We start from the raw sequence: 26,801 nt of genomic DNA on the forward strand, positions 1-26,801 counted from the left end.
ACTCCTCATTTGAAAATCCATTTCCCTTTCCTGTCAGCTCACAGATTAGCTAATATATTAGTATATTATATTAGGTATCGGATTAGCTCTGGAATTAACTATTGGATCAGCTATCAGATTGGTTATTGGATTATCTCATTTCCAAAACCCTGAAGCAATGCAAACTAGCCACGCAGCGTGATTTAAGGTACTCACAGGCACAGGCTGGTTGCCTGGATTTTTATACACTGCTATTTGTACTCATAGCTTTGCAATGCTAGAAAGTGTGTGTGCTTGCAAAAAGGCCATTCAGCCTTCAGATGTACTCTCTGCCCGACATGGATATGTGAAGAATGAAGGGACTCTACAGTAAAATGGAGAGCTGAACCTCCTAATGTACGCCTTTAGACTCAGCCTGACCAGGTGTTAAAGGTAACGTGCTAACATGGCTAATGCTAGTGTCACAGCACATAGACCCACTCTTTTAAGATCATGCTGCTGTGCTCTTCACAAACAAAGCTTAAAGCAGCTCAGACTATTAGAACCAGCACTGAGCCCTGTTACATTTATACAGTGTTAGATCGAAGGGTGCAACCTACCGCCTTTAAACTAGTGGTTAAAATGCTGTCTGTAAACACATCAGTCCACATGTTACCACATTACTTTATGATACTTAGAATTAAAAGAACTGAGACAGGCTGATATAAATAATAGCTGTCAGTTCTCTCCCTCCTTATATTATCTCCAGTCTTAGCAGATATTATTGACTTTATTTATTTTAATATGTGAGTGCACACATTTATTCTGAACTGGACATAAATGATGATCACAGAGTGTGTAATATTAATTTTTATATAATATTACATACATATTTATTAATGTAATTTAATCAAAATCCAAACACAGTGTGCTGAATCTTAACATTGAATGTCTAGTATATTCCAAAGAGCATAATTTAAGCATTCACTGCACCTACAGTACCTACACCTAGTCAAGTGTGGTAAAGATACAGATAATGAAATTTAATTATTACTGAAATATGCATAATGAAAAACAAAACTGGGCAGCACAGTGGTTAGCACTGTTAACTCACCGTGACAAGGTCCTGAGTTCAATTCCACCATCAGGCTGAGGTCTTTCGATGTGGAATGATTCTATGTGTGTCTGTGTCTATGTGTTTGGCCTGCAAAAGACTGGCGACCTGTCCAGGGTGTACCCTGCCTCTCGCCCTAAGACAGCTTGGATAGGCTCCTGCGACCCTGAAAAGGATAAGCGGAAGAAAATTGATTTATGGATGGAAAAACAAAAGCTGAAACTGATTCACTTTAGTACTATGCTCCGTGCTTATAAAGACCCTTGATGCTGTGATATATACTGTAAATCATATGGAAATAATTTTCACAGACCTCATAAAGTAAGTAAGTTACTGCTGATTTTTGGTTGATGTTTATATTTTCAGGTGTTTTTGTGTGTGCATGGTTTTTTTTTTTATGACAACAATTGGAATTCCTCTGGGAGATGAGGACACACCCACATCTGTTCCATATCATAGTCATTTAGGATGTTATAGCTCTGAGTCTGTTTTGTGGCATCAGACACCCACACAGGAAAACGAGCACCTGAACTTTATGCAGGAGAGACTGCATCAGTGATGGTTGACTCTGCATCTTCTGCATCCTCTTCTGCATGTCCTTTAACTCACAGTTCAAATCACTTCAAAAGAGTTGTGTATATTTACCTAGAAGGACATCTGTAACTTGTACAGATTAGTAGTTTTGCTTGTTTTATGAGTTACATTTAAAAAGAGAGAGGGAGGATATGAAACTTATCATTCCCCTGCAGAACACAATCTTAAGTGCTTATTCTTTTGATCTTATGAATTCCACTCTGATGTGAATTCACTTTTTGTCTGATGATTGGCACAAAGTTTAAACTGGTTTTCTTCTGAGAGATGCTGCTGAGGCTGAAAATGAGCCAATTGAAACAATAACTGAAAAAAAAATCTATACATAAAAAAATCTCTTAATTCCTGAATTACAGGCAAAGACATGCCCAAAAGTTTAGTTTCTCCGGATGTTTTATCACTCATCTAAGTGACTTCTTCTGTTATACAGATAAGTAATGGAATGTTTCTTGGAAGGAAAACTGATGTGTACAGTTGAATTCAATCTACTTTTTTAAGGTTTTTAAAGTTAAGCGAGTAGTTAACGCTCCATCACCTACATCGTAGTTCTTTGGGCTGGGGTTAGGCGACGAGAAAAAAAAGCCACATGGCTGAAGCTTTGCTTGGCGACCTGAACGCTGGGAAAGTCATACAATCTTGTGGGTTGGTAGCGAGACAGCCTTTTGTTTGCTGAACACCTCCTGTAGGTCACGGTCCTCTAATGGGATGGAGGTAAGAGCTAGAGCCATTCAATATGAGAGTTAACCAGTGGAAACCGAGAATAAGTTGGGAAAATTGAATGGGGAAAAAGGTAAGTGACTCTCCTGGCTGTTCATTATTATTATTATTATTATTATTATTATTATTATTACAGGATCTAACTAGCATGACAGTTTCAGTTTGATGAGTGATGTGGGCAAACACTTGATTATTTATTTTGATTGTGATTAATAGCTTTGGGTAGTATGGGAAGTTCGAGTGCTAGGAGAGGAGTGTGCAACTGTTTAGCTAACTCTCAATCAACAAGTCTCTGCCCGACACCGAAATCAGCGAGAGCCTGAAGGGGTTGGAGTAGCCTGGTAAGCCTGCAAAAACACAGGGAGCAGTAGCCAGGGTTTAATATTAGTAACTGATCTGCCCACCTGTATCCCAGAACATACCTGCAGGTGGAGCTTTTTAACCATTTGGGGCAGGATACTAGAAAGTGATCAGGCAAACCACCTTACGGGGTGGCTGTAGCTCAGGTGGCAGAGCAAGTCAGCCACTAATCAGAAGGTCGGTGGTTCGATCCCAGTGATGGTTCACTCTGCATCCTCTTGCATGCAGGCAGGCTGCCTCCTGGCTGGTTTCCAAATATCCTTGGGCAAGATAGTAACCCCATGTTTGCCCACTGGTGGTGGTCAGAGGGCCCGGTGGCGCCAGTGTCCGGCAGCCTCGCCTCTGTCAGTGCGCCCCAGGGCAGCTGTGGCTACAATGTACAATGTAGCTTGCCATTGCCAGTGTGTGAATGACTGAATGTAGTGTAAAGCACTTTGGGGTCCTTAGGGACTGAGTAAAGCACTATACAAATGCAGGCCATTTTTTTTACCATTAAAAATAGTTGAGAGCTGGAAATGCACAATTTGCATCGGTTCCAGCACAGAATCTGTGACAGAAGAGGCAATAACTGGGGTGGATGTTTGTACTGGTAGTGCAGCGGAAGTCAACCCGAAGACAGCGAGGAAATGACCTGCGGAGTCTGTTTTTCTCTCAGCTTCCCTCTTCCTCAGGCGTTGTCTATCTGGAGGGAAAGGGAAACTAAATCCTTGAAAGAGGCGGGTTCATCGCGAGAAGCGAGCTGATCTTTTATGCACTTTTAGTGCTTGCAAATAAATGTAGTGCCTGACCTGGCCAGCCTACCTCTTCCAATACCAGCCACCTCAGTGGACTGGCCAGTGGGGCTGTGGGAGGAATCCAGAGTAAACCTGTGCAACCTCCAAATAGAAAGGACCTGGCCAGGTGATGGAATGGATCTCAGCACCTTCTTGCTGTTAGGCAACAGTGCTAATCACCACACCAAGTGCTGCCATAACTGGAATGTATAATTTCAAAGATGTACTGTATAAAATAGAAACAATATATACCAGATTTGGTGTGATGCTTGACCCTACAAAACTCCATGGTACTTTATCAACTTTGAATGCCTAGATTTGTGGTTCCTGGTTTAAATGCATTCACTCTTTAGATTCAGAAATCAAAGCAATAAGAAGCCAGATCATCAACAGTTTGATCCACGTATGGATTGATGTGTAGTTGTGAAAATGTTGGACTGTTCCTTTATTAGTGTCTAACAGTATGTGTATGAGAGTGATGTAATGTCCATATGTGCATGCTGACAGTGTTGGGGAGTAACGGAATACATGTACCGCCGTTACGTATTTAAAATACAAAATATGAGTAACTGTATTCCGTTACAGTTACCGTTTAAAAAGGTGGTATTCAGAATACAGTTACTTTGTTGAAATAAATGGATTACACTGCGGTACTTTCCTGTTTCATTTTGTCGCGGGTCAGGACTGTTTGGGTTTTGTTTGACAGCTACGTTCTGTTGTTCCAGGCGGCAGCGTTACGGTTGCCATGGTTACAGGGCGACGCTCTCTCTCTCTCTGCGACTGTGTGTTTCCTGGGTGAGAGAGCACCTTTTCGTTGTTGTTGTTGTTGTTGTGCTAAGCTAACAGGCAGAATGCTACAAGCATAGCTCTAAAGAATGTAGCATCATGGGCAGTGTAGTCCGTGTTGCAGGGAGAATGGACTGCCATACACGTTATGGGTCTGTGAGCGCGAGGAGGGAGAAAAAGGGGAGTGGAAAGGTACGAGTTGTCATCGAGGAAAAACGGGAGCTGGAAGCATGTAAATATAATAATAACCACTGCAGCCAAGAAGAGTGCCTGACGAGCCCAGTTGTAAGTAAGCTATTAAGACTCGACTGTACACCGTGTTCCTGTTTTCCTCCAAAAACAATAAGTTCCGTTGGAGCAGTCTTTCAACGCCTCTCTCTGTCTCTCGCAAGAAAAGTTGACCCACACAACAGAGTGAAGCTATTTTTCGGCTACGAGCCGACAGGGACCCCGCCGTATTAGTCAGAGGTCCCTTTACTACAGTTCGGAGTCGCGGACCTTCAGTAATAGTAATAAATCACACAGCAATAGTACATTCACGTTGTTGTAAAAAGCATGATAATATATTAAGTAATCCAAAGTATTCAGAATACGTTACTGTCATTAAGTAACGTAACGGAATACGTTACAGAATACATATTGGGGCATGTATTCTGTATTCTGTAATGGAATACATTTTAAAAGTAACCTTCCCAACACTGCATGCTGAAAGAGACTGTGCTGGTCTGACCCCCCTCCTCCTTTCAGGGTGGAGCCTGCTGGAGTCCGATGGTTGAGACCAGGTCTGAGGAAGTGTAAGTGTGCTTTTAATGTGATTCATGAAAACAAAGCATCACTCATTCACATCTCTGATGTCAGGACTCATGATCAAAGTGTCAATCAATGAACAGATGATGGATCAATAACTGCAGCTGGATTGTGTTTGTTCTCTCCATCAGATTCCTGTCAACTCACAATCGACACAAACACAGTACACACAAACCTCAAAATGTCTGACAACAACAGGAAGGTGACACGTGTGGAGGAGGTTCAATCATATCCTGATCATCCAGACAGATTTGATGTTTATGAGCAGTTGCTGTGTAGAAATGGTCTGACTGGTCGCTGTTACTGGGAGGTCGAGTGGAGAATAACAGTTATTATATCAGTGAGTTACAGCAAAATCAGAAGGAAAGGACTCAGTTATGACTGTTTGTTTGGAAACAATGATCAGTCCTGGAGTCTGTACTGCACTGATGATGGTCCTCATTATGTCTGTCACAATAAGAAAGAGACATCCATCTCCTCCTCATCCTCCTCTGTCTCTAACAGAGTAGCAGTGTATCTGGACTGTCCTGCTGGCACTCTGTCCTTCTACAGAGTCTCCTCTGACACTCTGATCCACCTCCACACCTTCAACACCACATTCACTGAAACCCTTTATCCTGGGTTTATGCTCATGTCTCCTGGTTCCTCAGTAACTCTGTGCCGAGTTGAGTGTAAAGAGTGTCCTCCTGTTAGAGAAACACTCTGACTGTTGAACAGATAGTTCAGTCTGTACATGTTTGTCTCTTTCACTCAGAAACACATTTTCAGATTCATGGATTCAATCAGTTGACGTATAAAACTGTTCTAAATGATTCCTTGTAAACATCTTCAACTCAGCAAGGTCCACTTACATGTTCATGACCAGCTGATGTGATTGACATCAGTCACTATGGTAATTTGCCTGGTAAAAAGAGCCAGTGCTGCCATGTAGCCATCCTGCCTCACTGACAGGCTTTTGGACTGTTCCAATTAAACTATCAGTTCCCTAACATCACAATGTGTGGCTGTTATGCATGTCAAAGTGATGTCATTTTAGGCTTAAATGTCCAAGTTGCTCAGTCACATTCATTACCATAGTGTAACATTACTCAGCTAATCAGAAAGGAAAAGCTAAACATGTCTATGGCCTTCACATTACTCAGTCTGAAGCAGGTCTCTGATCCAGATTAAATCCAAGGTATAGATATAGTGCTGCTATGACTGAATCTTCTTTGTTCTTATTTGCTTTTTCTTTGTTGTATTTCAAATCCCAGGAAGAGATGCCTTGGAAGTGGAAGTATTGCCCTGTTAACTTTCAAAAGAGGGCAGCTATTTAAGCATTACAGGCTAAAACATTGGATTTTTGCAGCAACCAAAGTATTTCCTTGTTTACAGATACGCCAGTTCTGTTTTGCTGTATGTCATGTGGGTTTGCTGTTCTTGTTCGGAGACTGTCTGTTGTACCCACCTGTGTACTGCACACTTCAAAGTACAACATAAAGTCAGGTGCCCTTATAAAGGCTGTAAGTTTGAAAGCTGAATCTGCTGCACCGAACAAAACAGACTAGGAACACAACTGGAAGAGATACAGAGACTGATTTTCATATAGCACTTTTCTACTCTTCTGGAGTACTCAAATCACTTAATACAGCATGCCACATCCTTCTATGATTTTTAAGTACCGTACTTACTAACATTCCCACCCTGATGGATGCATCAGAGAGCAATGTAAAGTAAATATTTTGCCCAAGGACATTTGGCATGCAGACTAGGAATCAAACCATCAACCTTACAACCAGTAAATGACCTGCTCTACCTCCTGAGCTAAAACCACCATGAAGTGATTGGTTGTGACCTAAGTAACGACAGAGATGGTGCACAAGAGCAAATGCTGATAATATGGAGGGGTGCCCTCAGGCCTCTGGGTCTGAAGCTCGGTCCTCTCTGGCACAGCTGGCTGCCGGCAGAGCCTGCGGGCACGCCACTGCAACCCCCTCTGGCCTCTGCTCCATAGCTGCTGGGTGACCTCTCGTTTGGGGCTCTACTCAGCTCTTCCCAGGAGGGTGGCACGGCTCCCCCCCCTTTTGGTGGTCCTCCTCGGGTCCTCGTACTCTGGGGCCTCTGGATATCTGGGGCCTGGATCTCCTCGATACCTGCTTCATGCCCTGGGGACGGGGCTATGGCTCCCTACACTCTCTAGCAGATCGTTACATGGAGAAACCTTTGGAATACAAGCATGCTGATCCATACAGGTATGCACACAGGTGTACACACGGGTGTTCACAGACGCGGACTACACCTTTCTTGGCTGCTACCTCAAAGCACATTGTGTGCTGTCTATCTTGCGTGCTGCACAATATCGTTTAATATTTAGTATCTACTGTTATCTACTGCTAGCTAGTTTATTGTGATGGTGCTGTATTTATTATGTTGCTCTTTTTTTTGTTTGCTTTCTCTTCTGTTTTTTTTTTTTCTCCATACAGGTGATCCAGGTGTTTTTTTTTTGTTTTTTTTTCTTTCTTCCCCCCCTTTCTCACCGTCTCTTCTCCCCTCTGGTTTTCTTTCTCTCCCTCTCTCTTTCATTCTTTCTCCCTGTCCTATCCCCCAGTCATGTCTGTCCCATTTGTAGCAACCGAAAATAAAATAAATACATAATTATAATAAAGGTCAATCAAAGGGACCAATATGGCAAGGCCATGATGATCCACTTGGTAAAATAAATCCACTTGGCATCTTTCTTGGCCTTAAGACAACAATTCTGATGGCTAAAGATCCAAACGGGGCACAAAAAAGAAAAAAAAAAGATAATATGGAGGAATTGCCTCTTCTTTCTCCTTTGGTTTCATGTTTTCTCCTGGATTTTTCCAAGGATCAGATTTGTAGATAAAATGTGGAATGTACAACACACAATACAGAAAAAGCTTTAATAAAACTGATTCTTCCAAAATGTACCTTAAATTCAAAAAGTACTAAAGAGATAACAGTAATGAGCACACACTCAAACAGCAGTAATGATGACTAAGAAGTTCTTCAAATGACACTGTAACTGTATTTAACAGGAACATGGTCATTGAAAGCAACACACTTGATGAAATAGTCACATGATGTTCATCTGTCTCAGCTGAAATGTTTAAAATTTGTTCCAATGTGTTAAATTGACTGAATATTTATGGAATGAAGCTTCCAGTGAAAAGTGAATCAGTGTAGGTCAATGACTGCATCGTGTGTATGATTGCAAACAAAAAATTGAAAGAATTTCAAGAAGACAGTACAAAAAATATATTTGAGCAGTGAAACAGACAGCAGGTAGATGTGTGATGTTTCCCTGTGGTCTGCAGGTCCAGGCCCAGAGTGATGGATCTACATCAGACAACTGAAGTAAATTCAGTTGTTAGCAGCACAGAAATAACCACAAAGCATAAAAACGTAGAACGCCTAGCACGCAGCAGCTACAAGCATCTTGTGTACATTTACTCAGCATGATAGCAACAACCTGAACTATATTTATGATACACTATTTCAGACCATTCAGCTCCTTACCAAAGACTGTGTGTCACATCCTTCTCTCCTGTCCACCTCACAGACTGTCTGCTCAGCTAACCTGAAATATCATGTGGACGAACTGTTACAGTGAAGCCTGAACTCACAGTGAGTGAACCTCTGCAGCCAGATATGTACAGCTGTTTCACTGAGTGAAACTCACTGGCAGCAACATAAACACATTTTATAAAATTAAGTTTAATCAATAGACTAAGAAACAGTTTGACCTTTTTCTTAGGATTGATGCATGCTTCCCATCCCAGAAGTGATGTGATACTGTCCAACAGATTAATGAGACAGCAGAGCAGATGCTTGAGGACATGCCTTTGAATCCTCTGGTTTAAAATATTTCAAGCAAGATAATATATTAAGTAATCCAAAGTATTCAGAATACGTTACTGTCATTGAGTAACGTAACGGAATACGTTACAGAATACATATTGGGGCATGTATTCTGTATTCTGTAATGGAATACATTTTAAAAGTAACCTTCCCAACACTGCATGCCGAAAGAGACTGTGCTGGTCTGACCCCCCTCCTCCTTTCAGGGTGGAGCCTGCTGGAGTCCGATGGTTGAGACCAGGTCTGAGGAAGTGTAAGTGTGCTTTTAATGTGATTCATGAAAACAAAGCATCACTCATTCACATCTCTGATGTCAGGACTCATGATCAAAGTGTCAATCAATGAACAGATGATGGATCAATAACTGCAGCTGGATTGTGTTTGCTCTGGTTTAAAATATTTCTTCAACATTCTATAATCCAGTGACAGTTGTCAGTATTTCCACTAATGCACAACAAACAATAACTTCTGATAATTCATTCGGCAAATTTTATTTTTCAAATTGTAAACAAATACAGTTTAAAACAGCGTTTCTATTGCTGCCACAGTGTAACTCAGTTTAGCAGCAACCTGAAGTGTCCATCGCAGTGACCAATCACATTAGGATGCCACCCTCTTGGCCACCCCCCCCCCCCCCCCGGCTTCTGCTCCGCGGCTGCTGAGTGAGCCCTCATCTGGGACTCTCCTCAGCTCTTTCTGGGACAGTGGCACGGCTGCCCCTCTGTTGGTCTTCCTTGGTCTCTTGTGTTCTGGGGGCCTCTGGATGTCTGGAGTTTTGATCTCCTCCATACCTGCTTCATGCCCTGGAGGACGGGGCAGTGGCCCCCCCACACCCTCTAGCAGATCATTACATGAAGGAACCTTTTAAAAAAACAAGCGTGTCCATGCTCACAGGTGTACACACTATGGAATGCCAGGACTGCCATAATGAATTAATTAAATACACCATTAAATAATTAATTAAATGTGTCAATAATTAATTAAAATTGGAATTAATTAAATAAATAAATAGTTATGACACATGTAATTAATTAATTATTGACACATTTAATTAATTATTTATGTATTTCACATTTTAATTAATTATTGACACATTTAATTACTTATTGACACATTTAATTAATTATTTAATGATATATTTATTTATTTCATTTTGGCAGTCCTGGCGCCTGGCTCTCATCATGAAATAATTTTATCTGTCAGCCTCACCCATCAAACTCAGGGGGCGGGGTTAACGCTGATCGAGTCAAAACCATTGCTTTGGCCTGGTGGCCATTGTTTCTAGCACACAACAACCGGCATGTGGAAGCTAACAAAACTGAACTTTGAAAAACCCTCTTTGTGTGTCACAAAATACCGTTTTAATATTTTTTTAGCCGAGAATGTAGTGGTTTAATCTTCATGTGTCTGGTCGGTTTGTCAAGATACAGCCTCTTTGCAAAAGTGCTTCGATGATTTCGGAGATGTCTGCCCAGTCTCACGGCAAAGCTTGGGATAGACCCGCTCGCCTCGCAAGCAATCCCACCGACAAAGCGCAGGCCCCGGTACACAGCTGTAGTAACCCCCGCTGACTTCTTTTACTGAGGTTATATTTATCGGTGTTTTATTTCCTGAAGTTCTTATGTGTCCTACGTGTTTCAGTCGCCAATTCTGAATTATAACTAACATTAAAAAATGTTTAAGGAGGAGAGAGAGCAAATAAATCTGTTTAACATCTGATCTTTGGGTTTTTGTTCAGTAATCAGCGTGACCTGTGTATAAACACATAAAAGAGATAACGTTGGTGTTTCTGTCATGTAGTAACTGCTGGCTTTAACTGTACAAAGGTTGTTCGACACTATGAAACACATACAGACTTCATGATGTTCGGCTAATATTTTTATTGTGAATATTAATCATGAGGGTAAACGGCCCTGTACACCACGGAGCGAGGTCAGCATATCCACGATATCCTCAGCTCCATGAGTTAACACAGAGTTTCCCAGCTGACTATTTAACTGCCAACTATTCCAGAGACATGAAAATATACAGCATAAAGAAAAGTGTAAGAGACTCAGCAGCATATTAGAATAACAGTTATAGATTTAATAAATCACCAAATGAATCCAAGAAACGAGCAAACCTGTTCCGACAATTTGAGTTTGTATTCCCTCAGCTGCAGACTCGCTGCTGTTTAAATGTTTGAAAAGGAAGATTAGATATAAAAAACGTCAAACATAGACTCAGTCTGCCTTCACATTTGATATGAGGCCAGCACGTATAGTGGCTGTGTCCTGTTTTAAGATCATACATGTAAAATTGTTGTCTGACCTCCGTCGATCCAGCCGCTCAGTCCGTGGTTACCATGGTTACTGCATAAGCGGCTATAATGTTAACAGCTGGCACTGAGAAAACCTACCGGCAGCATGGGTGTTTATGTTTTTCATTGCAAAAGAACTGTCTGAAAGGTTAACTGAAGTTAACTTGGATAAATTATAGCTAAGGAGTATCACAGATATCGCCTACGTGAGCTGTGCGACTGTTCACCACACTGAAATCAGCAGGCTATTACTGAAATACACGTGCTATATCATAAACTATGATATAAATAGGGAGGTCCTATTAACATGTTTAGTTTTAAAGGACACCTTCCTGCCTTTAGTCTCATTCATGAGCAGTATTAGTTTTCTTCTAACATCCAGAAGTCTGCACGATGTGTTTCATAGTTTGTAACAAGCCTTTGACAGGTAAACATAACATGACCGAAAAAGCCAAAAAAAAAAAAAGAGAGAGAGAGAGAGTGTTGACATAGGAAGAGAAAATGCTCTCAATTATGGAGACAGGCAAATGGTTCATTTATGTTTGATGTGTGTTTATTCCTCCCTAAATATCGTCGGTGAAGTTCGCCATGCACGTAAGATTTTCCTGCGCATTTTTATACCTCTGCCAACAGAGAGAGAGAAAAAAATCACATTCTAACAGACAGCTGGTGCTTACAATACAGTTGAATAACTATTAAAAAACAGATGATATTTAGATGATAGTTCAGTCTAACACATGTGCCAGTGAACCATTAAACGTCTGTGAAACTATGCAGTTATGATTTGTGAACTGATGGTATGTTTTTGTCTTTTTTAGAACACAGTTCTGGATGGACCTTTTGAGTGACATGAAGGAAATGCACCTCTTTAATGGTAGTCATGAACACATGTGCTTGGTGCGCTTCATTTTCATGGCTGTGCTTCAGAGGGATCTGGATGAATGCAAAAGAAAGTGGAACACGCACCTGATCCGTCCAGTTAGCCAGTCACGCTGTCCATCTGGTAAACCGGATGTGATGTATTACCTGCCTCATAGGTTTGTATCACTTGTCAATTAAAAATGTGAAAAATCAAAATTCTTTAATTTAAGTAGAAATCAGAAAAATGACATTTTTTTTTTTTTAGCACCTTTTAATCTATAAACGGTAAATGTCCTGTATTTGTATAGCGCTTTTCTAGTCCCTAAGGACCCCAAAGCGCTTTACACAACCAGTCATCCACCCATTCACACACTGGTGATGGCAAGCTACATTGTAGCCACAGCCACCCTGGGGCGCACTGATCTATGCACTTGATCATATAGTCTTCTTTTACTGTATGGTCATAAAAAACAGACACCACAGTGTTTGTACCACCAAAAATTTGGACTAAATAGGTCTACTTTTTTTCTACAAGGATGTTGTTGCGTTTTCTTAGTATTTTAATAGTAAAGATTTTCCTTGTACAAACTTTTAGGTTTGGTGGACGCGACTGTGGCCTTGCAGTTGGACATCAAGAGCTGAGCCAGTTCAGGATGAGTTCAACTCCCGATTTCTGTGGAGACCCTCACCTACAGGAATATTTTGAAGGACTAAACAGTGGCTTCAGTTCATCACAGACATTGGAATCTTGTGTGGAGAACTACATCAGACTAAAAAGGCTTGCTGGGTTGTAATGCCAAGGTTCCCACACATCCCAGAACTGTGGATTCCACTTTGTGGTTATAGTAATGCACCACCTGCACTTTTGTTAAGGCTAAAAAAAATGTTTTTTGCTTCAAGTAGAACACAATTATAGTTCATCAGTTTATAGTCACTTAAAAAAATTGCCTTTGTGTTTTTCCAAATAAGAATATCAGTTGTGACAGTGCGATCAAATAAATTATTTCTCCTAACAGATGATATTGTGAAGACTCTCTTAACCTCCACCTTAAATGCAAGACACGTGTTGGTATTATTAGCTTTATTAATACAGGTTGATATAAAATAAAGGAGTAAAAAACACTCATTTAAGTAATAAGATTTATTGGTAACCTTAACAAGGCAAATTACACTTTGCACTGACATACAAATTGTGTAAAATGTACAATATCTATGAATACTACTATTCACCATTTAGAATAGATATAAAGGGAATTCTTTCTAAAGCTAAGGGTACTAAAAGTAATCATTTCAAATCACAGACATTTACTTTAGCATTGTAACTAAAACAAAGGCCTTGGCCCAACAGATATCTAGTCAATTTCTTTAAACAAACCTTTTTGTATAAGAACAAAAACACAGTTGACATGAAGACTATATTACAGTATGAGGATCAAACTGTAAGTCGATCAATACAGACCAAAACCAGGAGAGTTTAATATTCCAAAGTCCATATCATCCTGGAACTGCTTATATGACTGAGCCATTGGTATCACAATGGTGTTTGCACGTTTTCCCAATTGGGAAACGTGATGCATCACCAAACAGCAATCTTGGTCTTGGTTCCATTCCAGCTGGTGGAATGCTGTTTAGGCCCGTGGCAAACATCAGTATGTCTTGTAGGGAGACTGCTGTTTTGGTATCTAGAATTAAATAGAATGTAGCTAAAGATAAATCTTTATTTTCTAAAAATTTCAAATACAAAGCAGAATATCAGAAACTTGGATCCTCAAATGTTCCAAAGTATTATGTTTTTCCTTTTTTTCCAAGATTAATAGCACAAATACCTGTTCTATAGCAGAAATATCACCTGACAGTTTAAACTTAAAAAACATCATAAAAGTAATATTCATGAAAGAGCTGCTTTATTGGTTTGCACTGATCGTAGTAATTTGTTTGCAGTACAAGTTTTGTATTATACAAACCTTCAGCGTCTATCAGATAGTCTCGCCAGAATCCAAGCACCCTGGTTTCTTCCTGCCGTCTTGAACTGCCAGGTTCGCTCAGGACCACTGCAAACATGTCCTCTAAAAAGTCAGATGTCAGTGGCTCTGGTCTTGAGCACACGAAGGGTTGGAACAACAAAGGATGCTGCTGCAGGGCATGGATTACACCAAGTGTTGCGAGGCCATCCTTAAATCTATAAGGGGAAAATTGTCATCAGCACTACAATAAAAACATGAAAAACACTTTTTGAATGTTTTATTTTAATTATTCCAAAAGCACAATGATTTTTACATTATTGATCCTAGGGGGAAATTAGATCTCAGCATTTAACCCATCACCCTTGGGGTGAGCAGTGAGTTAGTGCTGGCTGTCTTTCTCAAGGACACACCTGGTGTGTGTGCTCTCATCAAACGTGCTACCTTCTGAATCCCAGTCTGTTTTATCCATTGCTCCACCATGCCACCTTCAGAATTTATATTTTACCATCTGCATTTCTATTCATCAGCAAGGGAATGTTGCAGACTGGAGCTTAACTTACTTCAGCCACAATGTTGCAAATGCATTTTCAGCCAGTACAGTACGGTTTATTCTCAATAAAACCAATAATGTAAAAGATCAAACCACCTACAAACATCAAATTTGCACTGCATTTTTTAAAGTACCTGCCTAAACATGGTCACTAGCTGAACTTGTGTTTGCAGCTTTGTCCGTTTTATGCGGGGACTGATAAGTAACAAGAATTCTAATAGAATAAGTGTTTAAAAGTTTGAAATTTGATCTCTGTCCTTGCAGCTTCACATGATTTTTTCTATACTGAGTAAACCACATGCATGATAACTCAAAACCTTTTTGCAAACATTAGTATAACAAACACAAGTATAATTAACCATGGAAACAATAAATAAAAAGGGAAGATGCAAAACTGTAAAATTAAGCAAAAACATACAAATTATTAAAAAAAAAATTTGGTCAAAAGAATAGGCAGACCACTTCTGTAGCTGTGGTCTGTTATCAATTCAGTATAGTGTTGCTTACGGTTTAAAAACAATTTTGTTAAAAAACTATTATTAAAATAGTGTAGCTACATTGCCCCATTATTTTGTATCAGTCCAAATACTTACAAATATGTTACCTTTGGATTGAGAAGTGGTTGCGGTATATGATGTACCACCTAAGGTAGTCCTTAATGATGTTGCCTTTACCATCTAAAGAGTCCGGAAATCCATAGCAGCCAGCTGTCTGCAATAAGCTGCAATGCATTTCAATGCACCCATGGAGTTCCTTCAGCGTTGCAGCATTGGATATCTAGTGTTTACATAAGAAAAAAAAGAAAATTGCAGTATCACAGGTTGTTGTGCATGACGTTCACATCAAAATTATTTTAAATATAATTACTAGTGCACTTCAATGTTTGGTCTATATTTTAAAGCATGTTATTCTGGTATTGTTTTCTACTCCTCTACTTAAAGTCAAACATTTATCTTTGTTCATAATTAACAAACATCAGTACACTTAGCATGCTGATTAAAATTACAACTACTTTGGAGCACAGTGTTACAGTCCAATGTGCAATTAACACATCAAGCTTTGTGATAACAAAAGAAATTGTAGTTTTAAAATAGAATATTTAAATCAACATACTTCCAACAGAAAAGCTTTTGTAGCTTCATCAGTTACATCTTCAATTGTGACCTCCACCACATCAGACTTTGTTGTCCCAATCAGATGCTGGTAGAGTGTCTTGGAGAGGAAGGCAGGCCCTGGACCACCATGTACCAATGATGTGGCAATCATTCTGCCAGCAAGGAAATATTCATCCTCTCTTGCAGCTGGTAATGGATGTATTTAGTTAGTTATGCTAAAATAATGCTTTAAATTATATGCCTTTTTATTTTAATAAGCAATTAATCATCCAAGCTTAACTTCAGAATGTATTAATTTAATTTTATAGTCAGATGGTATAACTTTCTCACCAGCGCTGTCAAATGTAAGAAATTTGCTGTCCTCAGGTCCATCAAAGATTCGTCGTGATCTAAGGCATTTCATTAATAATGTCAAAAATTCACATTTAGGACCACCATTATCCATTCCATCTTCACGCTGTCCTGCATCATCGCTGAACTTCACAAGTATATCATCAGTTGGGTTGTAAGACACACGTCTAAAGCCCCGAGCTGCTCCGTCCCAAACATTTGCTCTGTTTATATTAAATCTGCTGACAGATGTTTTTATTGTCTTAGACGCCAGCTCTTCAAGTACTTCTGCAGCAGTCAGGCCATTTGTACTAGAACATAAAAAAATTATTTAATATCACATAAAATGAGGATGTTAATACTCACTTTTAGCATATTTACATTCTCACATTTAAATGTATACTTACCTTTGTGTTTCACTCTCATCCTTTTCGATGAGAACTTCTTTGTCTGAGTCACTATCAATTACAATCGGTGCATAAACACTTGTGTATGTGCTGCAATAAAAAACATTTAGTGGGCAAAGTAGAAGATTTCTTAAAATCTAAAGTTAACTAAGATTTTATTGGTCTAGTGTCTCAATACACAAATTTCTGTGTCCAAAACATACCTGTAGCAGGGACCTTGAGTCTAAATATCAAAAATATATGAACAGTTAATATATTTTATGTTTGTAGCCTGTATGATAATTATTAATGACATTTTTCAGAGTCTTACTTCAGAAGAAGTTTGCAAGTTTGACCCCCTGTAAAGAATTTAAATAATTTCAGAATTTACAATATAATACATAATAATGTATTTTGGCTCCTCACTATTCACGGTCGCCGCACTGTATCCTCCACAATACAAAACTTACCTATTTCTTGAAGGTGCTCTTTCCGGGGTGCTGTGATTATCTGGAAAATCCCATACCTGATAAGTAGTAAAATAAGCTTAACAGCACTTTTTAAAACTTTAAACTTTTCTTGATTATATTGGTGTATACAAACACAGACACACACACACACACACACACACACACACACACAAAACAATGGTAAAGAAAAAAGACTAACCACAGTGTCCGACAGTGGGCTTTCTACTGCTTTTACTTGAACTTCATTGTCCTCTTCAGATTCACACTCTGTGTTGCAATCTGCAAATATTCAATGATTCAAAACATACAGTCTAATTTAAATATATGTATGTATTGAAAGCTATATCTAACAATTAGCAAACATATAGAACACTTTGGCTATAAAGCACAAATTAAATATATTTAAAATCTGTGGCAAAATCATGTCACTCTCTGATCAACATTTTTTTGAAAAATCTTGAATTATTTTTAATATCTAAAATTTATGATTGTCACTGCATTATCAGAATCACTTACCAGTATTTAAGAAGTCATCATGGTTGCAAATGTAGAGAGTTATTCTTTGATAGGCCTTCCCTATGGCATCCTTGTATTTTTGGATGTTGAAAGGGGTGTTGGTTCCAGGAATTGTGTTAACTTCCCTTGCATCAGGGTATAGCAGTACATAGGGTCCATCGGCCATGTCCTGGTTAAAGTCCTTATGTTTTTTCACGCTGGCAGACAAGATTTGCTCAGTTGACCAGTGAGAATGAACATCAACTGGAAGTGACTTTCCTCGAACAGGTCTTATACCATCACTGGTCCTTCTCATGATGCCAATCTGTATCTAGGAATGAGATTAACAATAACATGTTTTTACATCTTTGCTCCTACATGGTGTTCCCTGTCTTCCATTTTATTTCTGATCTGTAGTTGTGCTCCAGCTGTGCTGTGACTCAAAAGACAACATTAGCGACTAAATATAGTTTTAACAGGGGGCATATATTATTGAAGGAATGTTGACCAAAGGCTGACAATTAAGAAATTCTGATCAGGTTAACAATTGTAAGCCCTGTATCAGTGGTGAACTACAATCCCCAAGAGCGGCAACTAGATCGTTTCTAGTTTCTTCAACGTTCCCCAAGCAACACTAATGTCCAAGGTTGTGATTAGCTGAACACACCATATGCAGGTAATAAACAGCAATCAGCCTCAAAGTAAATTAAACAGAGATAGTACGGGGGGGTCCATAGCTGTAGAGGACATAGTTGGCCACCCTTGCAATATATACAGTTCCTTTCATATGCATATGGAAATTTACAGCGATGCCTTGGCAGTGCTACAGGTAATTTGGATTTTGTATTAGCAACAAAAGTGGTCAACTTCCACGTTCAAGTTTATGACATACCTTAATTGGTTTCTGGTCCTTCTGTTCCTGGTGTTTCTTTGAAAAAAATGCCTTTCTTTCCCTTTCTTTCACATCCCTAAATTTTATAAATGACTCCACTAATGATTTCCCAGCTATAAACAGAAAAAAAAATTACAATTTTAGGGAAGGGACAGTTAAGAAGATTTATTTAATACAAATATGTTTTTTACCCTGTGTAGACTGTATAGTTGTGCCAGTCAGGATGCTGGAACTGGTAGATGGAAGAGCTGCTGCCTCTTCACCAAGGGCAGGATTTCTCGACACAGTGCTGGTGATGTCCTTTAAAAACTTGATGTTTTTACCACATAGACTACAAAAGGCAGGACTGTCTGCCAAGAGGTGTCCACAGAAGGGACAGTACATCTGTAAAAATGACCCCATCAAATGTTTTACAAAATTAAGATTCACTACAACCCACAGAAAATACAAGTATTTCACATCTTACATTAAGACTCCTGAACCAAAAACATTACACTTAGATTTTTATAACCTCACTTGCAAATACTTGTTTGACCATGAGAATGTTTTTCAATCAATTACTCAGAGCAAAATATTAAAATAAGATTACATATTTTATCTTAACTTTCATTCTATATATGTATATAAACGGCACAGCATGCTACTTTTTATGTTTAGCAAAGGACAGAAATCGCTAAAACATGACATTTTCATACTTTTATCCATTTTTTTTAAACCAGTTCTCCATGAGCAAAGCATAAACCAAGCGTTCATAGTAATAAAAAAACAACAACAATCAAACTAACAACAGTTTGCACATTACCTTTATTATGAGGCGTGGTTGGTCTATCCTTGCTGGTGTTTTCCGCTGGTATCCATCTCCGTGTGTTTGCAACAAACTTGCCGTTTATTTTGCAAATCAAGCTCAACACTGCCCCTAGCGTCCTGGAGCACTTCCGTTGTGCTTTGTATTTTGCATGTGTTTTGTATTTTGCATGTGTTTTGTATTTTGCATGTGCTTTGTATTTTGCATGTGTTTTGTATTTTGCATGTGCTTTGGATTTTGCGTGTGTTTTTGATTTTGCGTGTGTTTTGTATTTTGCGTGTGCTTTGTATTTTGCGTGTGTTTTGTATTTTGCGTGTGTTTTGTATTTTGCGTGTGCTTTGTATTTTGCGTGTGTTTTGTATTTTGCGTGTGCTTTGTATTTTGCGTGTGTTTTGTATTTTGCGTGTGTTTTGTATTTTGCGTGTGTTTTGTATTTTGCGTGTGCTTTGTATTTTGCATGTGTTTTGTATTTTGCATGTGCTTTATATTTTGCATGTGTTTTTGATTTTGCATGTGTTTTGTATTTTGCATGTGTTTTTGATTTTGCATGTGTTTTGGATTTTGCATGTGTTTTGGAGTTTGTACGTGCTTTGTCTCTAGGGGCCACCGTATCAGCCAAACCGATTTGCTCAGTTGTAAATAAAACAGCGAAGTAAACGTGACCCGACAGACAGAACCTGAGTGAATGAAGTCCAGCGTTAACCACTGAGAGCTAAAACTCAGCTGAGGTTTCAAAGCTGTGTGCCGGTGATTGGACATCAGCCGCTGATGAAGCTGTTCGCCTATAAAGTGCTCTGTAAGGAAACAAGCTCCAGCAGCTCTGCGCTCGGGGAAAACACTATATTTACTTATCTTGTGCAGAAAAATGCGCTGACATTGCTTTATATCGAGTACCGGCTGCCCAGTTAAACTGTGACTATCACCAGGTAACGTAGGCGCATTTCTTGAATTAGCAGCAGGTGTTAAACAGCTGACAGATGAGGAGGAGAATGCATGCAGGTAAACTGAGGGTCTGTTGAGCTGATCGCTGGTTTCGTGAGAAAAATGTCAGCTCGTTCTTTATGTTACAGAAGCACAGAGACACAAGACCAGGCGGAAAGAGACGATCGTTCGGTGAAAATGAGAATCTGCGAATGCAACATGTGGAACACAGAGAGTGGAATATGTAAACAAACCGGTTAACGTAGTAACCCCCTGGGTGCACTCTGCATGCTAATTGTTAGCAGAGCTAGTGAAATCTCTGAAAACATCTGAGCACTTTTGCAAACATGTTCTATGTTGACAACCTGACCAGACATACGTCGCGACATTCGCGGCTAAAACACTGTTAAAAGTGTAGCTGGTGACAGAAAAACTACACCACCACCATTGCTGCCTGTGATTTGATCTGCATTCTGGGATACCTGGCTGCCCCAAGTCTACACAAGCAATCGATTATCTAGGATCGACCTGTTTTGACTTACTTTGCACGGCAACCAATCAAATGTTAGAGAAGCTGCATGGGCAGCGTTAACCCCGCCCCCTGAGTTTGATGGGTGACAGATAAAATTATTTCATGATGAGAGCCAGGCGCCAGGACTGCCAAAATGAAATAAATAAATATATCATTAAATAATTAATTAAATGTGTCAATAATTAATTAAAAAGTGAAATACATAAATAATTAATTAAATGTGTCAATAATTAATGGTGTATTTAATTAATTCATTATGGCAGTCCTGGCGTTCCATACACACGGGTGATCACACCCACAAACTACACCCTTTTTGGCTCCTACCTCAAAGCACACTGTGTTCTGTTGATCTTATGTGCTGCACAATAATGTTTAATATTTAGTATTTACTGTCATATTCCCATATATCATTGTGATGTTGTTTATTCTATTACTCTTGTTCTCTTCTGCTTGTTTTCTTTTTTCTTTCTCAACAGGTGATCCAGGTGATCGATAGATGCATTTTTTTTTCTCTTTTTTTTTTCTGCCCATTCTGTTGGTTTTTGTTTTTTGCCCTTCTCCCCCGTCCCTCTTCTCAGCTGTTTCTTTCCCTCTTTCTTTCTCCCCTTATTTCCCCCAGTCAAGTCTGTCCCGTATTCAGCAAGTGAAAATAAAATAAACAATAAAAGGTGAATCAAATGGACCATTACGGCAAGGCTGGGATGGTCAATTTGGTAAAGTAAATCCGTTGGGCATCTTTCTTTGCCTCTAGACAATAATTCTGATGGCAAAAGAGCCAAACGGGACAGGCAAAAAAAAAAAAAAAAAGGATGCCACTCTCTTTTCAAATCAAATCACTTTTATTGTCACATCGCATGTGCAGGTACACTGGTACAGCACATGTGAGTGAAATTCTTGTGTGCAAGCTTCGCAAGCAACAGAGGTGTGCAAAATACAATACAATAACATAAGAGCAAGCAAAATATAACAATAGGTAAATCTGAAGATTATAACAATAAATATATGTACAAATATATATGAGTGTATGCACATTACTGAATATGTATACTAAATATGTGTGTGAAAATTAAATAAAAATTTAATATACAGAGTGGCAGTTGGAAATGTGCAAAATGTGCAAAAGTAGCATTTATGTACAGTATGGAGTGCATAATGTTGAAGTTCCGGTAAGTGATGGTGAGGTGTGTATGAAGTGTTCAGCAGTCTGATAGTCTTAAATACGTTTATTTGTGTGAGCAAGTTTTCTCACCTAGCGCAGACACGCGAGAGCTCTAAGCTGCAGCAGCAGCATGCAAAGCAGACATTGGTTGCACGAGTGACATGCAATTATTTGCTTGGATTCTTATTTTACCTCACGCATTTGTTATGATATAAAAATCGTTTCATGTCAGTTTGTGGAGGAGGCGTTCACTGACACACTGAATGTGGCCTGCGCTCGACCAGAGAGCCGCTGAAAACACTCTCAGCTCCGGGGTGTTCATATTAACACTGCAGGACTAACAGAGAGAGACATCTCTGTGAGTCTCTGAGAACTCTGAATCAAGATCACCTAAGATGTGTTTTCACATTAGTAGTAATATACCTGCAGTCTTTCACCATTTGGAACATCAACAGCTCGACCTAAGGAACACAGACAGACACCTCTACCTAAGGAGTGCAGGATGACATCGGTATCAACCATGACGAGTAGCCAGGACGTCGCCCAAGCCACAGCCGCTCTAGGTACGTCTACAGGCATATGCACCCGGGGCCCTCATTGTAAAAAACAACGCTGTGAAAACGTCGTAGATGGGACTGAATTTAAGTTAGAATATCGAGGCAGTAAATGGTATGTGTATACCGTTAAATATACCAGTGGAGCAGTTATGCTTCATGTAGATTGTGGTGAGGGAATGCTTTGGGGGGAATCACAAGCCATGTCTACTAAAAACTGGAAACTCTTTCGCACTGTTGTTTGTGCGGACTTGGACAATGTGGGCTTCTCAGAGATGCTGTATGTTTCCCAGTGGAACAGTCCGACAGGCCCTGAGCTTTACTGGGTCGAGGCTGATCGTTTCAACCGCAGCCCCGATGACTTTATTTTTCTCAATGTATGTGATGACGGGGAAAGTCTTATTGCTGCCAGAGGGGTTGAAAACTGGAGGTTAAATCCTTACCCTCTAAGCATAGAAGAGCGCACTACATGGTTTAAGGACATGTTTTTATACAGTGGTGCGACTGGAGAGCTATGCTGCGTCTGTTTAGCCAGATTGACGACGCCATCAAGAGGGATAGGCTCAACACTGCATACGAGGGTATTAGAAAACGCCTTGTTTTTGATGATTTTGCGACTTGTCCGAAGACTGGCTTGCCTTCTACCCTGTGCAAACCTAAAATCATAAGGCCGTCTGACAACTAAATAAACCAAATGGTAGGTTGTGTGTGTGTGTGTGTGTGTGTGTGTGTGTGTGTGTGTGTGTGTGTGTGTGTGTCCTTTCCATGATAAATGGTAAATGGCCTGTATTTATATAGCGCTTTACTAGTCCCTAAGGACCCCAAAGCGCTTTACATATCCAGTCATCCACCCATTCACACACACATTCACACACTGGTGATGGCAAGCTACATTGTAGCCACAGCTGCCCTGGGGCGCACTGACAGAGGCGAGGCTGCCGGACACTGGCGCCACCGGGCCCTCTGACCTGATATTTTTATGTTAATTCAAAAAAATGTACAGATTGCCATTGGGTTAAAAACATTTGAAGGTACCCAGAGATAAATACTTATGTGAGATAAGTAAATAAGCACACCACCATTAGATTTCACACTTGTTGCGCTGGGTTACCATGGCTGCGCATCTTTTTGTCGACTGGGCAGTTAAACAGAGGTGAGAGGTATGCTTTGAGTGGCACAGAGGGTGGCCAACATATTTTTTCCACTTACCTTTAATAAAGCCAGTCGTGTAGACTCCCTGTGATCGCCGATTATACGAGTGGTTATGCAAGCTGATGGTATGGTGTTCCGGGGTTCAAATAGTGGGTTCACGCTCGCTTGGAAGGGTCACGTGAACTGCATTATTTTTGTTTGGGTTTATTTGTTATTATGAAACACTGTAGGCTGCCTGGAAGTGGCCACAAATGCATGCATACATATATATATGGCATATATATATATATATATGGCATATATATATATATATATATATATATATATGGTATATATATATATATATATATATATATATATATATGGTATATATATATATATATATATATATATATATATATATATATATGGTATATATATATATATATATATATATATATATATATATATATATATGGTATATATATATGGTATATATATATATATATATATATATATGGCATATATATATGGTATATATATATATATATATATATATATATATATATATATATATATATATATATATATGGCATATATATATATATCTATATATATATATATATATGGCATATATATATATATATATATATGGCATATATATATATCTATGGCATATATATATATATATATATATATATATATGGCATATAGATATAGATATATGGCATATATATATATATATATATATATATATATGTCAATAATTAATTAATTAAATGTGTCAAAAGATGGTCGCTCACAGTGGACATAGATGGCTTCTTCTATGTCCACTGTGAGCGACCATCTTTGACATAGATGGCTTCTTCTATGTCCACTGTGAGCGACCATCTTTGAACAGAGGCGGGGGTTTACGACACCAACTCTCTGCCATCTATAATCCAGTTTTGAGATCCCTTCCCAGACGCCTTAACGCCCACTCACATCCTGGGCCATCTGACCTCAGGAATTCGCATGATAAGGTGGGGCCAGGTTTCACAATGAACACACCCGAAACTCTGGCTGATTGGGACCCACGCCCAGTTTCCCACCTTGGCTCAGGCGATTAGAGGATCATCAGGGGGTCCTTTTGTCCCTCTGTGGGGGGTCACTCCCACTAGGTTTATATCTGGGACTTTCCACCATTTGACCTTAGAACTGAAGAAGCTTCTCGGATGAGAGGTGAAACGTCTTCAAGCAACTTAAAGAAGTCCAGACGCTTTTCTTTGCAAGCTCCTTTGACAATGCAAATGTACTGTTTATACGATTGGGGAAACCTGTAGTCAGCTGAGACTGACGAAGTCACTTGGATGTGTGACGAAACATTTCTCCCACAAAACGCTACGTCCAGATGAGCAGAATCAAGTTTTGGAGATTCATTAGTTATAGTCTTTTTATAGCTAAGGGAGTAGAGTCTGTAAACCATGTGTGTACATCTAGTATATCAGTATTTATGGATGCCAAATGGGGAGGTGATCATTTTATGCTGTGACCTTTAGTGTTGTAGAGACTGGCTACTTTAGTTGGATCACTTGTGAGTGTTGTTGGCCAGGTGAAGGCAATAACACTGTGGGCTGCTGAGCCGGTCCTTGATGTGATCATTGTGTGGACAAGCTCTCCATTTGTGGTTGGTCACTAGTATGCTTGCTTTACTTAATTTTGTGGATTAAAGTAACTTGTTGTGGTATAGGGCCAATTGTATGCGGCCATTTGTGTGGTGGACACAACAGATCACTTGACTGTGAATATCCACTGCTCCTTTCAGTTTGTTTGTAACAGTTTGTGTAATCCTTTTGAGTTTGTGGCTGTTGTGCACCTTGTGTTGGTCACATGTTACTGTTTGTGTGTTCAGTGTGGCAACTTGAGATCCTCATCAGAATCAGAATCAGAAAGACTTTATTTATCCCCAAGGGGGAATTAAGAATGAAGATGTCAACGAAAGTAATGTGAGCACTTAGTTTTGTGTGGTAAGACATCTGATGGTAAAATGCTCAAGTATGTGCTTTGGCTCAAACTTGTATGCAAGGTTGCCTTTTACTTTAACTGGTCTATTAGAATATTATTTGTTGAATGTGAACACTGTGCTTCTCCTAGTTTTTTCTGTTCTTTCAGGTTTGGAAGATCAGGAATAAAACAATTCCAGAGGGTCTTGTTAATTCATTTAAGGGTCCTAAAGGAACCCTTTTGAGGGCGGGGATGTTACACCCCTCTGCAGCCACTAACCTGTTTGCAGTGGCAGTGCAACAGTGTTCAGCTGTTGCTAACTGACCATACCTGGTGAGGTGTGGATAAAGGCAGGCTTTCAGGAAGGCACACCAGTATTTGCCTTAGTGGTATCAGCTACTTTAGCTAGCTTATTATATAATTTAAAATAAAACCTCTTCTCTATGAAATTCTGGTGTTAGTCTCCACATTTATGTTGCGGCTTTTGAGCTGGAAGAAAAATAAGATTTCCCAATGTGGCTAAAAATACTATTTAATATGCAGCCTTAGATGGTGACCTCATTGTACAAATAAAACAACATCTATAACCTGACTCAAACATTTACACAAATGTAAATGACAAAATGCAGTAGCAAAAAAAGTAGATATACACAGCAGCAGGTTTCTCTTTATCCCCATTTAGCACAAGTGAAAGAGACATGAATGGGGTGGTATAACTGATAAATATTGCAGTTTACATTACTAGTTTCCTCATTCAAAGGAATTAAAAAGCATTTTTGAATTTTGGAATTAAGAGTTAATAGTTAGTGAAGCAAAATACACCAAATTAAAACTTATGATTCAGTATAGAGAGTACAAATGTGGAGTCCATGCAACTCCCACCAACCCCCACGCATGCAACATGCTTACTAGTGGTGTCCCACTGATTAATGCCCTGAAAAAAACAGCAACACATGGCACCTTAGTATTACAAAAATTAAATTGAAATAAAAATTATAAGTAAAATACAGTTTAAAAAAAGTTCCCTGCAACTCACTCAGTACATTAAATCTCAACTACAAAAACAGAATTGGTCCTAGCACTGAACCCTGTGAGACTCAATAATTAACTTTTGTGTGTGAAAGATTATGTGAGATAAAAGGAAGATTGGAGATTTCGGTAGAAGGTAATTATTGAAGTTAACTCAGAAAGATCAATTGGAGAGAAAGTTTGTAAATATGGTACTGAAAGTAGATGTAGATAATGTTACATCTGTGACATAATTTGAGTAATTTTTTCTCTAATGATTAAAATTTTATTCGTAAAGAAGTTCATGAAGTCATTACTAGTTAACAATAAAGGAATGGTTGGCTCAACAGAGCTCTGACTTTTTGTCAGCCTGGCAACA

The 26,801-nt window shown here is 39.2% G+C and overlaps 2 protein-coding genes and 2 pseudogenes across 3 annotated transcripts in view; 2 read left to right on the plus strand and 2 right to left on the minus strand.

Moving 5' to 3' along the window:
* The window catches only part of LOC147301535 (protein NLRC3-like), a 37,548-nt gene extending 28,389 nt beyond the window's left edge, over positions 1–9,159 (plus strand). The window contains exons 11-14 of the mRNA XM_086284653.1: positions 5,047–5,093; positions 5,238–7,337; positions 8,669–8,733; positions 8,864–9,159. Of these exons, the coding sequence (XP_086140779.1) occupies positions 5,047–5,093; positions 5,238–5,812 (622 nt within the window). The 3' untranslated portion in view covers positions 5,813–7,337; positions 8,669–8,733; positions 8,864–9,159. The remainder of the gene's footprint in view (positions 1–5,046; positions 5,094–5,237; positions 7,338–8,668; positions 8,734–8,863) is intronic.
* A 4,312-nt stretch (positions 9,160–13,471) lies between these two features.
* LOC147301536 (G2/M phase-specific E3 ubiquitin-protein ligase-like) lies at positions 13,472–15,907 on the minus strand (annotated as a pseudogene). Its single transcript, XR_015127122.1, has 4 exons — positions 15,755–15,907; positions 15,246–15,418; positions 14,092–14,306; positions 13,472–13,809 (listed from the first exon to the last, which is right to left on the minus strand). The product of XR_015127122.1 is annotated as a G2/M phase-specific E3 ubiquitin-protein ligase-like (transcript).
* A 114-nt stretch (positions 15,908–16,021) lies between these two features.
* On the minus strand, positions 16,022–18,789 carry LOC147301537 (uncharacterized). Its single transcript, XM_086284676.1, has 9 exons — positions 18,521–18,789; positions 18,330–18,442; positions 17,459–17,768; positions 17,142–17,221; positions 16,943–16,998; positions 16,804–16,831; positions 16,697–16,716; positions 16,494–16,583; positions 16,022–16,397 (listed from the first exon to the last, which is right to left on the minus strand). The coding sequence occupies exons 1-9, from the start codon at positions 18,729–18,731 to the stop codon at positions 16,022–16,024; spliced, it is 1,284 nt and encodes a 427-aa protein (XP_086140802.1). The 5' UTR covers positions 18,732–18,789.
* Positions 18,790–22,266: 3,477 nt separating this feature from the next.
* Positions 22,267–22,985, plus strand: LOC147301538 (uncharacterized; annotated as a pseudogene).
* Positions 22,986–26,801: the final 3,816 nt, after the last annotated feature.

The sequence above is a fragment of the Aulonocara sp. 'chitande type north' Nkhata Bay genome, linkage group LG23 (assembly GCF_057382095.1).
Source record: "Aulonocara sp. 'chitande type north' Nkhata Bay isolate Kocher_YH1m ecotype deep benthic linkage group LG23, A_spYH_male_GT1.1, whole genome shotgun sequence".
NCBI lineage: Eukaryota > Metazoa > Chordata > Actinopteri > Cichliformes > Cichlidae > Aulonocara > Aulonocara sp. 'chitande type north' Nkhata Bay.